The sequence below is a fragment of the Cavia porcellus genome, unplaced genomic scaffold (assembly GCF_034190915.1).
Source record: "Cavia porcellus strain 051 isolate PalLab524CR breed Dunkin Hartley unplaced genomic scaffold, mCavPor4.1 scaffold_6, whole genome shotgun sequence".
NCBI classification, from domain to species: domain Eukaryota; kingdom Metazoa; phylum Chordata; class Mammalia; order Rodentia; family Caviidae; genus Cavia; species Cavia porcellus.
The window spans coordinates 102,514,303-102,529,484 of NW_026947489.1; the positions used below are offsets into that span (position 1 = coordinate 102,514,303).

Sequence of the window (15,182 nt, forward strand, 5' to 3'; positions counted from 1 at the left end):
CTTCTCTGGGCCATAGTTTGTGTATAGATAAAAGACTTCAACTACAGACCCATGGATTCCACTAAACATTCTGCTTCTAATTAGGAGCCAGAGTCAGGAATCGGAGCCACTTTATAATCATGACATCTTAGGACAGGAAAGGATCTTGGAGACCCCCCTGTGATGACTGAGGCTTACAGAAAAGGAAGGACTTTTGACCCAACCAGTACCCTCTAGAGTCAGATGAGAGCTGGTACCAGAGGAGGCCCTGTTCCTCCCCACTCCCTTGGTTCTCAGTGTGGTCACCCTAGATCCATAGCCTAAGCATCTACTCAGAAAGCACTAGAAATGCAAATCCTCAGGCTCCACCCCAGACCTGCTGAACCAGAAACTCTGGAGGTGAAAATGCCAGCAGCCTAGGATGTAACAAGATCTTGAATGAGTCTGACATCTCAAGATGCTTGGGAGCTGCTGCTGTACAGCAAGTCTCTGCCTTTGGAGACCAAAATGAAGACACTGAGAATAGACAGGAGAGCAAAAGATAGAGTACTATTACGAGACCAAGTGCACAGATGCTTTGCAGTTTAATTCAAACTGGAAGTTTCCCAAAGCAAAGACTGTGGTGGCACATCCCAACACAAGGGTCTGACCTCCACCCAAACTGCCGATTGCCCTACTACAGGGTGCCACCTTTCTTCTCCCAATGGAACTCAGTTGGGTATCAGTGCACCTAGGTCAGGAGAAATGTGCCAGCACCCATCAGCTAGGTCGGTCCAGCCAGCTCATCCCGGAAATTGATATGTGGAAACATTGTGTTTTATGTATGAACAGTGAGGTATATATTTAGAAGTCCGGGTACTCAGCTCCAGGCTGTCAGCTCTCAGGGGAGAAATGATGGTATGTGCTTCAGAGTTCATTATATCTCCTAGGCAGAATTCTAGGTTTAAAGAGTTGTTTTAAAGTAGCGAGTAATGGCATATATAAATCCTAGCTCCTAAGATACATGCATTTGTCACTTCCTAAAATGAGTTTTTCACATGTACTCTAAATGGTTGGCTTGAAGTATAAAAATTTGGACCTCTTAATGGCAGCTTTCATTCTGCATAATTTCTAATGAAGTCCATTTCCATCCCTAGGAGTGTTGTGTGTGTGTGTGTGTGTGTGTGTGTGTGTGTGTGTGTGTGTGTGTTCTGAACTGAGCTCTGGCTTCCCCTACCTGTCCCAGCTCTCAGCCATCAGCCACACCCAGCCCCAGAACTCCTGTGCAGAGGAAGGGAACCTCACAGTGCTAGCCCAGCAGGAGCAGGTGTGTGCCATCCGTCTGCTATGAAAGATAACCAGAGAGTACCTGGAGTAAGCTCATAGAGCTTGGCATCTTTCTACTCCTTGCTGCCAAATCAGCCCAGGCTAAAGTGATTGCTTTTCCTGAGAAGCGTTCCATCTCTTGTTTTCTGGTTCCTTGCTAGGACTCCCTACCCTCCCCAAATCCTAGCCCACCTGGCTGGGCTGTCTTCCCAAATCCTGATTTCCCTGTCCCTGCCCTGGCTCCTGCTCTCAGTCATGTTACATCTTATCCTTCCCAAGCAGGTCTAACTTAGTCCTCAGTCAGCCTAGACAGGTGGACTTGAGTTGTTCCCATGAGGTTGGTACTTGATAGAATCAAAATGAATCCACCAAGGAGCTTGGCAGTTGAATATGGTTAAGAGCCTCCTGCATGTCAGGCACTGTAGAAGCTTTACACGTGTTCATTCCTTTACTTCTCACTGGTTTTACATGAGGCAGCTGAGGCATGGAGCACTTAAGGCTCATCTAGTACGTAAAGCAGCTGAATGTGGGGTCTTCTAGGGCCACATTGGACAAACTGCAGCTCACAGGCCAGATCTGACCCTGCTTGCTTTTCCGACTGGTTTTCCTGAAACACAGCCACACCGATTCATGTACATAGTGTATCTGGCTACTTTAAATTGAATGGCTGTGATGCCCTACGTGGCCTGCAAGCCTGAAATATTTCCTACTGGTCTTTAGTAGAAGAAATTTGCCAGATCCAGCTTGGCCATGGTATCATGGCTGTCACGACTCTTGTGAAAGGCAGTGCAGATGTCTTTTTTCTGGGGAGTTGTTCATAGTTTTCATTAGATTTTTAGACAATCTGGACCTTCCCCTCACAAACAAAAATAAAAAACTGTTTTAGGGAGGTAGGGAGGATTTTGTTTTTGCATTGTCTTTTGCACATGCTTGTCATCCACAATGTTTGCATTCCTTCTGGGCAATTGGTACCTGAACATGATACATCTTAATTCACTTTTTTCAACCACTGTCCCACCTTTCCCTTACCCTTCATTCCGTCTCTTGATTTCTACCTGTATGAGAAAGTTCTGTCTGCCAATGTCCTACTGTCTTTTATTTTGCTCTATATTTATATTTTGGGTTTCTCGTATAAAGCAGCTATGCAATATTTAAGCTCGTGTGTCTCATTTATTTCACTTAAGGTTATAGACTCAAAATGCTTCCATTTTTCTACAGATGACTCAAGTTTACCTTTCTTTATGCAGAGTAGTCCTCCATCGCATATAATTACCACATTGTCTTTATTCGTTCATCTGTCGATGGACATGTAGGCTGTTTCCAAGATTTAGCTATTATGAATTGTGCTGCTAGAAACATGGGTATGCATGTCTCACTGTAATATGATATCTTTAACTCATTTAGGTGGCCAAATTCCAACATCCAGTACAAATCGTGGCAGGGGAGGTAGAGCCAAAGATCATGAACCCCATGAAAAGTGGAATGGATAGGACCAGTCAGAGCCAGAGGGAAGCAGAGGCAGGAGGGTGGTTGTCATAGTACTTGCCTTGCAGTGAGCACAGCCTTCCTTTATTGTTTTTAACTGGTGCATGAGGGGACAGGGCCAAGGTGGTTTCAAGATCGGGAGATACTGTAAACCCAAATACCAAGCTCAGTTATCCAAATATTGTAATCCTCTTTCTAGTTTTCCTCACAATACAAAAAGTTATATTTGTAATCCCATTGAGATGATGTTGGAATCCTAGCAAGTTAATTCCAGTCTACCACCACCAATCCAACCCACGGCGAGAGTAAAGACACTAAGACATATTCCAAGTTAAGGGCAGCCAAGGAGTCCTAAATCCAATCCCTGTGAGGACATGCAGACAACAGCCTTGATCCTAGGCCTCTCCCAGAATTTATTATCTTGTGAAGAAGGGGGGTGGCTCAGGGATGAGTGATACTGAAGATGTCAGGAATTGCATGAGTAACTTGAGCTGGTTGGCCAGGTGCAAGATTGGCATCTCTGTAAATTGCAGAGATAACGATATGCAGAAGGATCAATTTACATAATCCAATTAGGGTAGCAGTGGAATTGTTTTGGGGGGCTCTTGCTTCAGGTTTCTGGGGAGTCATAGCCTCTTATCTTGAGACTCTACTCAGTTGACGTTCCGGAGCTATTTGCTCTAACATCTCACATGCTCAATCCTATCCATATCTGTATTGTACTGGAGAACACTATGCTCTTGGCTATAGAGATTGCATAATAGCACCTCAGCTAGTCTTATTTGCAATGCTTAGAGCCAATTAAAGAGAGAAGGAAATACCCTAGCCAGTTTTTTACATATAAAGAAATGAGTCTCCAAAATAATCAAAGTCACAGTAATTGTTTTGGATTTAAAGGGAGTCACCAGAGTGGTCTCCCACAGGAGAGGTGAAAGCGATGAGGCCCCCTGCAGCTTATGTCCATTTGCGGCCCTCAGGTGGCCCTGTTTCTTTGGAGACCCTGGGCAGCAGCCCTGTGTGGATTATACTGGGTGTGCTCCTGTCCCACCTCAGGGGGGAGCTGGGGCTTGGTGTTGCTGATGGCACAAGGTGAACCCTAAATAAATCTCAGCTCTGGTTACTTAGCCTCACAACAACCACAAGGGCAATGCAGTAGAACCTTTTTCTCATGGTTAGGAGAAAGTTGACTTCTGACTGTCGTGGCAGAACAGTGGCTGCCCAAAGATGTGTGCATCCCCAGAGCCTGAGAGGGAAATCCAGGTTGCAGGGGGAATTAAGGCAGTTGATTTAGTTAACCTCAAAATTGGGAGCGTAACCTGGCATGGTGGCACACATCTGTGAACCCTGCAGTGAGGGAGGTTGAGGCAAGGATTGAAAGTTGTAGTCCCCCTGGATAACTTAGCCTTGTCTCAAAATAAAAAACCAAAAGCAGTTGGGGATGTAGTTCATAGTACAGAGCCCTAGGTTTGGTCCCCAGAACCACTGGGAAAAAAAATCAGAGCATATCCTGGGTTGCCCACATGACCCTAATGTGACTAGGGAGGCCCAGGATGGCTTGGTAAGAGGAAGGCTAAAGGGGTCAGAGTGTTGGGAATGGGAAAGGAAGGACTCAACCCAATGCTGTTAGCTTTGAAGGTCAAGGGTGAAGAGGCCATGAGCAAGGGAATGTAGCCACCTCTTTTAGCCAGAAAGTCAGAAAGAAGATTCTCCCCAGAGCCTCTGGGAAGAAGCAGCCCTTTTGACAACTTATTTTTATTTAATCCATGAACACTCACACATCATCCTTTTAAAACTGTAAGAGGGTACATTTGTGAACTCTTAAGCCACTCAGACTGTAGTCATTTGTTACAGCAGCCATGGAGAACTACATTTACCCTGAGTCCAGTGGCTTGCTAAGCCCTTTCTGGGATCCATTGCCTTCCTTACTCTTTACAACAAGCTTAGAGGTACATACTACAGTTCCTGCTCCACATATGCAAGCTGAGCTTCCAAGAGGTTTAAGGACACACAGCTGGTCCAAGAGCAGAACTGACCTTAGGGCCCTCTTGTTTCCTGACGGGGGCTTTAGGGGTCTTCTTCCCAGACTCATGGTATCCTGAACAAAGAATTGGTCAAGATGCACAGAAAGGCAGTGAGGGTACATATTTAATTGAAGGCAGAAAAAAGTATGCAGCAGAGAGAGGGAGTGAGAGTGGCTGATGAAGAAAGCTCACAGAACTCCAAGGATAAAAGGAAAGGGGTCATTAATGTCCAAAATGCCTGGATTAGACCCCATCTCATGTAAATATGACAGTGGGACAATTGTCCTACGAAAAACTTACTTGGCTTCATTCCAGATGTAAATTGTTCTATCAAAAAGCTTGCTTGTCCTCTCACTAGATGTAAATGAAGGATCATGAACAGGGCCTTTGGAAAGGTTATGCCCATATGGAAATGAAGGATTGGCCCTGTGACTAGTGCCAGATTCAGTGAAGGATTAGGAATAATAGCATTTTTCTGATTGGTCCCATGAATAACACCAAATACAGATGAAGGATTAAGAAGATGCTTTCTGATTGCTCTGTGTACAGTGCTCACGAGCTATAAGCCTGGAGTCATTTCAGGTCCAGTGTCCTGTGCATGTCTTTTCTTTTTAGCAAACATCTCCCACAGTCATTAGACACAGGTTTCTCTGACTTCTGACATATCCCACCCTGTTGGGTGTCTGGTTTGCCTCTGCCCTATCCTCTAACCTCACTTGCTGGTGGTCTCAGCCCCTGGAGGAATCTGTCCTTGGTGTTGACCACTCTGCTTGTGATGAGGTGCCCTGAAGAAGCCTCTCTCCTCCCCCTCTTCAGGACCCAGCAGCAGCTCTCCCAGTTCTCCTCCATCATGAATAAAGTCCTTGTGTAGATGGTCTTAGTGGCATAGGGGTTGTTTCCTTCCAAGTCCTTTCCTATTGGATTTTGCTTCATCTTTTCAGCAGATCTGGGGACTCCTGGGAGAAGGAGCCTAATTATGGGGACTGCTGGCAAGGGGCACTCAGCTCCTGCTCTGATGAACCTCCAGAAACAGAGACAGGGAAACTCACTACTCAAGCATTTCCTTTACCTACCCTTCTTAGCACTCTTAGCATATCAAAGCGTGTTTCACAGAATCCAGAAATTTTCCCTTGGGAGCCCAGACACCACGGGATAGTGGTATAAGAAAAGCAGCACTATGATGTGCTAATGTCTCCCTTGTGCCCCCAGGTAGAGTACAAACACTTACAAAAGAGAAGCAGAGGCTCTGGGACCAGGGAGTTTGTCTAGGTTGGAGCTGAGTCTCCTGAGGCTTCCTGCCTCTGGGACCAGCCTGCTTCCCTTGGGTCTCAGCGCTTGGCTTTTGGCTAGGAAAAGCCCCAAGGCTGGGTGTTGGGGAGAGGAGCCTGTAGAAGGGAGGGCCTAGTCATTGCCATCCACCCAGCTTCTGGGGGTGGGGAGCAACTCCTACCTGTGCGGTGTGAATCTGCCCTCTGGGAGGAAGTACAAACACAGCCTGGGCTTCTCAGGGAAGCCAGCGTCAAGTTCTTCAGGGGGAATCATGATGACTTCTCACCAGCAAGAAGCTAGTGGACAGGAGTTTATGGAAAGCTAATGAAAGAAAAGTACATTTCTGGGTGTTCAATTAGCCCAGCTCTTTTTAATCGCAAAGCAGGCATCAAGGCACCTCAAGAATTGAAAATTTTCTAATAGTCATTGAAGTGAACATCTGAAGTGGATGGATGTTACGGTATATAAATTATACTTCAGTAGAGCTGTTTTGAGTGAATGAGGAGGCAGGAAAGGACAGCCTGCTTTAGGAGTTCCATCTGGGACACTCACTTTCCATCTCTTATTTGATGCTTAGCCTTCACCTTTCCAAGAGCTGATGTCACAGGACCCTCCCCATGGCAGCCTGGTGGTCTGTTCCCACCTCACATGGGAAGGAAATGAAGGTGTGAAGGGATCTGGGTCCTACCAGAGAGACTGAACAGCAGACCAAAGAGTGGAAAGACAAGGGTACACCAGACATTCTGGAAGGAGGCCTTTCCATCTTTTCCCTGGATGAACTGCAGACACAGGGCTCCAGTGCCTGGAATGGGCAGCCACTGGGACTTGGGCTGCTTGTCTAGTTACTCCCATCCCTGTTACTGGGTCCTGGATCTTATCATCAAACTCCCAATGCCTCTGCTATGCTCACAGCCTGAGGGAAGAAACAGAAATAGCAGTGGCCACAGGACTGGCTGCAGGCAAAAGTGGGTCCTTCCCCCACCCACCTCACAGCCTTCTCAGCTGTTGCATCTGCAGAGAGAACACATGCAGTAAACTGGGTAAGACCACAAGGAACAAAAAGGCTCCATCAATTTTCTATAAAAAGCATCACCCAGGAGCCTAGACTGAGGGGCTACCACTTCCAATGTACCTATCATCCAGCCAGGGTGAGGGGCTAAGTTCTCTGCAGGATGTGTCCACATGGTGACTTTGTCTACTTTCTCGACAGGGCTTGGTCAGTCTAGCTGCCCAGCCCTAAGGTGAGTGTCTCAGATCACATTGTGACAGTGCAGTCAGATCCCTCCAGCAGTGACAGTGCAGTCAGATCCCTCCCATGTCTTGTCCAAGGAGCAGATTGCCTTCTGGGATCCTGTTTAGGAAGTGGGCTTGGCTGCAGATTTTCCTGCAACTCCAAGAAGCTACCGATATTTTCATGCTTCTGCCTACAGCTGTGGCAAGAGCTGAAAATGGCTCAGCTCCAGATGAGGGAATCTCTAGGGACCTGGTCCCAGTGGAGGCGGGTAGGCAGGCAGAACAGCTCAGGGCTGGCAGCATTACAAGGTCTATTTTACTTCAGAGCCCATCTTTCCACAGTGTTCTGTGATTTCGTCATTGCCAAGACCTTGGAGCCAAAGGCAGCAAGGCCAGCCCTCTGTGTGCACTGTCCACTGAAGCAGGACCTTCATGCAGCACCAGTGGTTTTGGGACCCTCCAAAGCCTTGGCATATGCTCCCGTGTGACTGGCTGATTAGCCTGTGACAAGATTTGGGGCTACAACTTTCATTGCATTAGCTCCTCAGAGCTTTGCAAGCTTTTTTCAGCCTCCATGAGTTAGCATGGACACTGTCAGGATAGGTCTGGAACGCTCCACTCATTAGTGGTCCATGTGTCAGGCTCTGTGGGTATATCTCTGAGACCATATTGTGGCATTTCCCAGGTGCATTATATGATCATTGTTAGAACTTTCTGGAAACCAGGTCATGCACAATAAAGTCTGAGCATTATTGTGGGGAAAGCAAATGAACCGATAAAAGCTCATCATGTCGTTTACAAGGGGCCTGCCTAGGAAGGACTTGAGCAAGTGAGAGTCATGATGTACTCTACAAGCACAGGCCAAGACACAGGTACTACCAACCTGCAAAAAATGCTGGCACGCATGGGGCGGGGTCCTGAGGCTACTGGCTAGTTCAGGCATGCACCTTTAGTCATTACCTGCTGAAAAGATTCAGCACTCCTGAAAAAAGGCCAGGGCATGAGGACCTGGATGAATACCAGGCAGCACTGTTTACAGCTGCCATGAAGGCATTTCCAGTTTAACAGCTGATACAGACCATTGTGGACCAACTGAGTAGTGTCCCAGAGTTCAGGTTTCTCTACCCCTCAGGCATGCTTCTGCCTCACGAATTTCTTCCCTCCCAGGTGTATCTTGGCCCATGCCATGAAGATGGGCTATGGTCAGAAGGAGGTGTGAGTGAACTGCAGTGTCCTCTTATCTATGATGGGAATGATGAGACCTACATCCCAGGGGACATGAGAAAGCCTGGCCTTATCACCTGGTAGAGGCAGTACAATAGGATAGGAATGTGTTACTGCATTCAAGTTTTGTTGTGAGGCATGCGAAATTGGCCTGCATTTGGACCTCAAGTAATGCACTTTGCCACTTTGGACAAGAAGTCTGTGATGTTTGCATGTTGAGCTGTGGGATGTATGCTTGTAGTTTCAGGAACTATTTTGAAACACTATGGCTAATCCCTTGCCTTCCAGTCTGACAGTGTTCATAGTGGTGGTTCTTTTCTCTCCACCCACTGGCTGCCCCAGGTCTGCCCAGGGCCTCTGGCTCTGGTTCTGTAACTTTTGTTGCAAATCTGCATCATGACCTTCAGCCCCACAATGTGTTCTTTCCTGCTTTTATATCTTTGCTCTTATCTGCCCCTCCCTTGGCCCCTTCCTTGAGGTGCCCTACCTTGCATTGATCTTACAGGGTTCCTTTATTCTTCGTGGTCTGAAACAAGCTCTGTGCCTCTAGAAAACCTTTGCTGTACCACTTCACTCCACCTCCAGGAATCCAATGACATTTTATACATCCTTGGTTAGAGCGCTGATCACATTCTCTGTATGCTGCCTTTTCTACTAAATCAGATACTGCTAAGGATAGGGACCGTGTCTGAGTAATTATATTTCAGTACCCAGAAATAGACCTAGCACAGAATAAACCTACTTAAATATGTTGTTTACCATTTGTGGGCAGGGTGGACCCTGAGTGCTGAGACCCAGTCATGAGAAGTGCCATCCTCAGGGAGCCCCTCTCGATAAGCTGGCCAAGCCACAGCTCTGGACACTGGCCCGGAAGGGTAGCCTGGGGATGATGAGTAGGAATGACAGGTTGCTGCGTCCCCCAGAGAGAGTTTCCCTGAGAAATGACAAGGGTGGGAGCCAAGTCAGACTCTTCTCACTGATGTCGGAAAAGTCATGCTTAACACAGATCCATCAACTGTACCTTTTCCCTTCAAAGTGTGCTAGGTGTCTTACTCAAAGGGAAGCCCTCCTCTGGGAGTTCGCTGATGAGGGTTCTGTATCAAGCAAATGACCTTGGAGGCTGAGAAGACTCAGAGGCACAGACAGTCATCTGACATTTCTGCCAAGGCTTTGGGGACATCTGTGGCTCAGGGAAGGAAGGAGGCACCTGGCCTGACTCCTTGGCCCTCTGTGACTGTGTGGTTTGGATTGGACACTCCCGAAAGGCATGCAAAGTCAATTTTCTGGAGATGCTGATCTTTCCATGTTGTTGCCATCTGTGTCTGGGTCTCTGGGAAGAGGGATGTTTGGAGCCTTTAATGGACTCTGATTCTGAGCCCATCAGGGTGAGAGTAGGAAGAAAGGGATACCACCTTTCTCCTTCCCTCCTCTTCCTTCTGCATCTATTTTGGTGTTTCCTCTGTAAAGAGTCCTATAATAGATTCTTGGGAGAGGTGCCAGCAAATTATCTGATATAGGAGATTTACCAGGGAAGCCTGGGCAGTCAGGGACCTCCCTATCTCCGGGGACCTGATTCCGTGGAATCAGCTGAGAAGCACCAAGTCTGTGTAACAGCACTCGGCCACTTGCTTGGGTGAGCTGCAAACAAAATTGACTGTATGGATCCGAATCTGCTCGTTCATGCTTCACTTCTAGCTGCTGTCCCAGGCTTCAGGCCCTTCTTCTGTCTTGGAAGAATTCTGGGAATCCCTGGTAGGCAACTGCTTCCTGACTCCCACTCTGTTCATTTCACTGATACTGGTTAAGAACTTCTCAATCATCCCTGTGAACTGGGGATTTGGAAGACAGCAAAGTAAATCACGCAACTCACAGAGTTCACATTCTAGTTGGGGAAGACACATAACAAGCAAGATATATATATATATATATATATATATATATATATATATATATGTAATATTACTGAGAGGGGACTGAATGTTTTAAGAAAAATCCTACAGGAGAAGGAAAAACCAGAAGAATTTATGGGTGAGTCTGAGGTGTTGGAGGGACTTTATATCTACAGTAGGGAAGCAACAGGCTACCGTGGGGTCCTGAGCAGAGGATGAGGAGCAGGATGATTCCCTCCCAGATCTACTCAGGCCAAATCCTCCATGGTGAGTCAGGGAGACACAGGATAGGAGAAGGAGGCCTCCTGCCTTTGTGTCACACAGATCACTTGGACCTGACCTGTGACCCTCTGGCAAAGCACCCCTGTCACCTTATTTCTCTGTGTGACCCAGATCTGGGAGAACTGGGGTAGATTCCCCCAAATACTGTCCTCTAATGCCCTAACTCTACTGCTCTGAGGTCACTGTGGCCTACTAAGGCTCTGCTTAAATGAGGTCTCCCTGGGAGTCTGAGTCCTGGGTTTATGCTTCAGTTGGTCAAATGCACCCAAGTGGGTCTGAACTCCCAACAGGGGCCTCAGCCTAAGTCTGCTCCTAGCAGTGGATGAGATGTTCAAGGGTCTTCCAGTCACCACTACGTCCAGGCACCTCTGGGTTCCTGCAGAGTGCCCAGCCTAGGCACTTCTCTGAGTTCTCTTGGCCTGTCCTCCAGTGTGTCAAAGGTGGTCCCTTCCTGGACCACCAGCCATGTAGGTCTGCTCTCTTACTGAGAAGAAAGCTGAGTCAGAGACTGGCTAGGGAGACTGATTATCTGTAGACACAGAGCTTCTTCATCTGGGGTCCTGGATGTTATTTGTGTCTTTCAGAATTGAGGACTGAACTTAAGTGGTGGCAAAGGGATTATGGGCTTCCTGGGTCATAAGCTGCTAGCATTTATCAGGAGCTTACTATGTGCTAAGCTCTGTACATGGCCATTTCCACACTCATGAATGCTTTATGAAGGAATTCTGCTTAATATCATTACTGATCCATTTTTCTAGAGAAGAAAACTGAAACTTAGGATAAGGCGGAGTAAACCAGTAAGCGAGAAAGCAGGAGTATGGACCACAAGGTTCTGATTTGACACCCAACATTGGGGAAGAAAGAAACAAATGATTGGAGTCGGCCAAGTTAAGTCTCCTCACTGAGCCAACGGGAGTGAATGGAGCAGGGCTGACAAACTGCTTCTCAAAGCACCAGGCAGTAGGTATTTTCAGTTTCATGGATCCTGGGGTCTGTCATGCCTGCTCAACCTTCTTCTTATAGCTCTAATGCAGCTCTAAATGATATGAGCAAATGGGTATGTCTGTGTTTCAATAAAGCTTTATTTTCAAAAACACATGGTAGGCCATGGACCATAGTGTGCCATGCTGGGGCAGAGGAATGAAAATAGAATTCGGAGGAAACCAGACCTTTGTTCAGTGTCTTCAATGGATGTGATGAGCTTGGATTTGTCAGTGAATCTTTTCATCTTTGGTTGCCTCTTGTCTAATAACTAATTGTCATGCGTTCATTATTAACTCCTTTATTTTAAAATGGTGCATCAAGTCCCTCATTAGAGCCACATATTGTGCTAGAATAATTGAGAATACAACAGGACTAAGACAGATTCACTCCCGCCCATGGAGTCCATGCTTATGAGCACTAAGAGAGGTAGGGAAACCCTACATCACCTAACACGGTACTTGGCTCTTGGCAAAAATGCAATAAATGTTACTTCCTTCCCATTGTATTTCTCCTTAATTCATCATTGAGGACTCACTGGTTTCAAGTTATTATTTGTATCTATATGGAATAAAAAGCTAGGGACATGTGATGCTGAACTCAGGACTTCAATATGTTTGTAGTACATTATGATGCAGTACAGGCCTAATTGTGAATCATAATTTTTTCATTAACTGATCTCATTTTACTTGGTAATATCCATTTAGGCATTTGAGAGCTATAAAAGTACATTTCTTTTAAATATTACATGATTCAGTTGGTTCACTGATTTAGACTTTTACTACCCCCCCATTCCAAATGAGTGACTCATACATCTTTTTAGAGATAACAAGGACCTTCAAGACCATGCATGCCTGCACTTCCTTTTAAGCCGACCTCAAAGGGGAGAAGAATGAACAAGTGTGCCCCAGTTCTGGTGTTGGGTGGTGAGCAGGCATCCACTTGCCTGAGAACTCTGCTTCGTCTTGGAAAATGTGTGCATAACTTTGCATTTTATTCCTCTATATATCCTCATCTGCTTGATGTGTCTGTGTTTACTTTTAGGTCTTTAAGGAAGATTGGTAACCCACTTACTGTACCATGTTTGTCTTGTGAATTATTCACATACCAACTTGCTGTCACACAGAGGCAGTAAAGTTTAGTGGCAGGACCTTGGGAGATAGACTGCCCAGGGTTGAACAAGTTGCTTGTGCTTTCTGTGCCTCAGTTGCTTTATCTATGAAATGGACTTAACCTAAATGAGATGAGTTATTGGGTGGGAATGCTTAGAAGAGAAATGGGATCATGGGAAGAACAAGCAGTCAATTTCCCGAACCTTTGTCTCCAGGTCTCCTTTTCTTTCCAGATGGGCATTTAGCACAGTACCCCCCAAGGAAGTAGAAGTCTGTAGCTCTGATGCCCTGATCTTAAAGACCTAGGACCTTATCCACTTGCATGTATCCCCCCACCCCGTATCTTTGGGTGTGTAATACCTGCATCCCTGTAACCCATACAACAACTGACGGATACACCTGCCACACCTGCCTCTCTTGATTCTTACCTGCTCCTGCTTTCTTAGGTCTCTGTCTTGTTCAGATCTCTGGCTCCAACTCTAAGTTACCTCATGCACTTTTAAGCAGAGAAAGTGCTCTCCAGTGAACTAAGCATCTTCCCAGTGTCTCTGATTTCTGACCTTAATGGTTTACCTTGCAATCAATTAAAAAATCTCAGCCTAAAAGCTATGTTTGACAAGATTATTCCTTGTATAAAAGAGAGATTTAAATGACCTCCCTTGATGTAACACTGATTACCATTGATTGTGCACTCATTCTGAGATACATGCTGATTTAAGTGCTTTATGTACATTATCTGATGCAATCCTCACAGATTTTAGGGCTGAGGTTGAGGGTGTGTTATGATCCCCAATTACAGGTAGGGAAACTTCAGCTTAGGGAGGTTGAGTGTTTGCTGTGGTCACCTAGCCAGTGAGTGGGGAGTGGGATTTGAATCTATGACTGCATTAATCCAAAGTCTCTGCTCTTCACGTTAATGCCCTTTCTTAGTTTATGGGTTGCTTCTCAAAAACTGTGAGCTATCCTTGACCTGGGATGGCACTACCTCCTCATGTTTCATAACACAGGGGACCAAGGGACAGTGCCTGGCATGTATGGTGACAGGGGATGGCTTGGCTGTTGCCTGTGTATTGATCCCAGTAGGCAGAATCAGCAGCAGCTGGAGACTGTGGCTAGAGTAATCCCAGCTGTGTGCCTGCCACATGGTGGTACTAGGTAGCTATCAGTTGCACTTGATTTAGAGAGACAGATGGTTTAGGGGAGATTACAGCTACAGAGCCTGAGTGTGGGGCTAGCTCCAGAGAATGGAGTATAGGTTGAGGAAAGAGAAGCAGCATCCAGTTTAAGGATTCGGCCAATGTCTCTGGCAGGAAGACAGACAGGAAAGGAGAAGGCTCTGCCTTGACGTAAGGGGGCATCAGACTCATATCCATCAGCTTCCTGGCAGATGCTGCCAGGCACACAAGGTATCCCTTGTGTCTAGTGGTTGTTGGATGGATGAATGGAGAATACATGGGTGAATGAATCTTTAGGAAACATGAAAATCTCACCATCCTCTACCTGTTGATGAAGGGGCCAGACCAATTTACCTGGGAGACTGCCATAAAGAAGGGACAGCGGTTGTTTCGGCATAGGTAGGGCTGCACTCTGACCATTGTCCCCTTGTCCCTTCTCTCTGCAGAGGCTCCTGCCAAGCCCGAAGAGGCGGAGGCTGAGCCCTTCACAGACTCCTCACTGTTTGCGCACTGGGGCCAGGAGCTCAGCCCCGAAGGCCGGCGCGTGGCCCTGAAGCAGTTCCAGTACTACGGCTACAACGCGTACCTCAGTGACCGCCTGCCCCTCGATCGGCCCCTGCCAGACCTCAGACCCAGTGGGTGAGCAGAGTCAGTGAGCAGCCCTTGAGGACGTGTGTGTGGGGAGATGGGCTCTCGCCATGCTGGGGACAGAGTCAGGCTCAGGCACTGGACTCTGGGTCCCTTTCCTGCTTTAGCCAGGGTCTGTGGCCTTCGACTCAGTTTCTCTATCTGCTGAGTAGCAGCAGGGCACCCTTCCATTAGAGATTTTAAGGATTAATTATCTAATTCACTCCTTAAGGGTGCTAGAATCATCTGGCATTCCCTTTAATGTGTCATTTTAACCCAATTAGTTGCCTTTTTATGAACAATTTTTTTCTGTAAATTAGTTTTTTAAAGTACATCCATCTTCCAGGCTAACAAGTCATTACACCTGACAAAGAAGTCTGTCTTGACTTCTCTCTTTGTTACCCAAAGATGTTCCTTTAAGGTTCAGTTAGAATTTTTATTGCTCCTAATTATTAAAAATGTGGGCATGTACCACAGCTGAGAAAATCTCATTAATTTTTGTGAACTCCCCATATCTTCTTTTCCCCTTTTTCTCCTCATTTAAAAAAAATTTTTTTAAAGCTGCATACTGAGCTTCTGTCTAGAGTTTTAGGGTGAGAT

At 46.5% G+C, this 15,182-nt stretch overlaps 1 protein-coding gene across 2 annotated transcripts in view; it reads left to right on the top strand.

Moving 5' to 3' along the window:
* Galnt18 (polypeptide N-acetylgalactosaminyltransferase 18) overlaps window positions 1-15,182 on the top strand; it is a 332,475-nt gene that overhangs the window by 157,630 nt on the left and 159,663 nt on the right. For both annotated transcript variants that reach the window (XM_063251907.1, XM_003465699.5), the window contains exon 2: window positions 14,402-14,594. In XM_063251907.1, coding sequence (XP_063107977.1) covers window positions 14,402-14,594 — 193 coding nt within the window. The remainder of the gene's footprint in view (window positions 1-14,401; window positions 14,595-15,182) is intronic.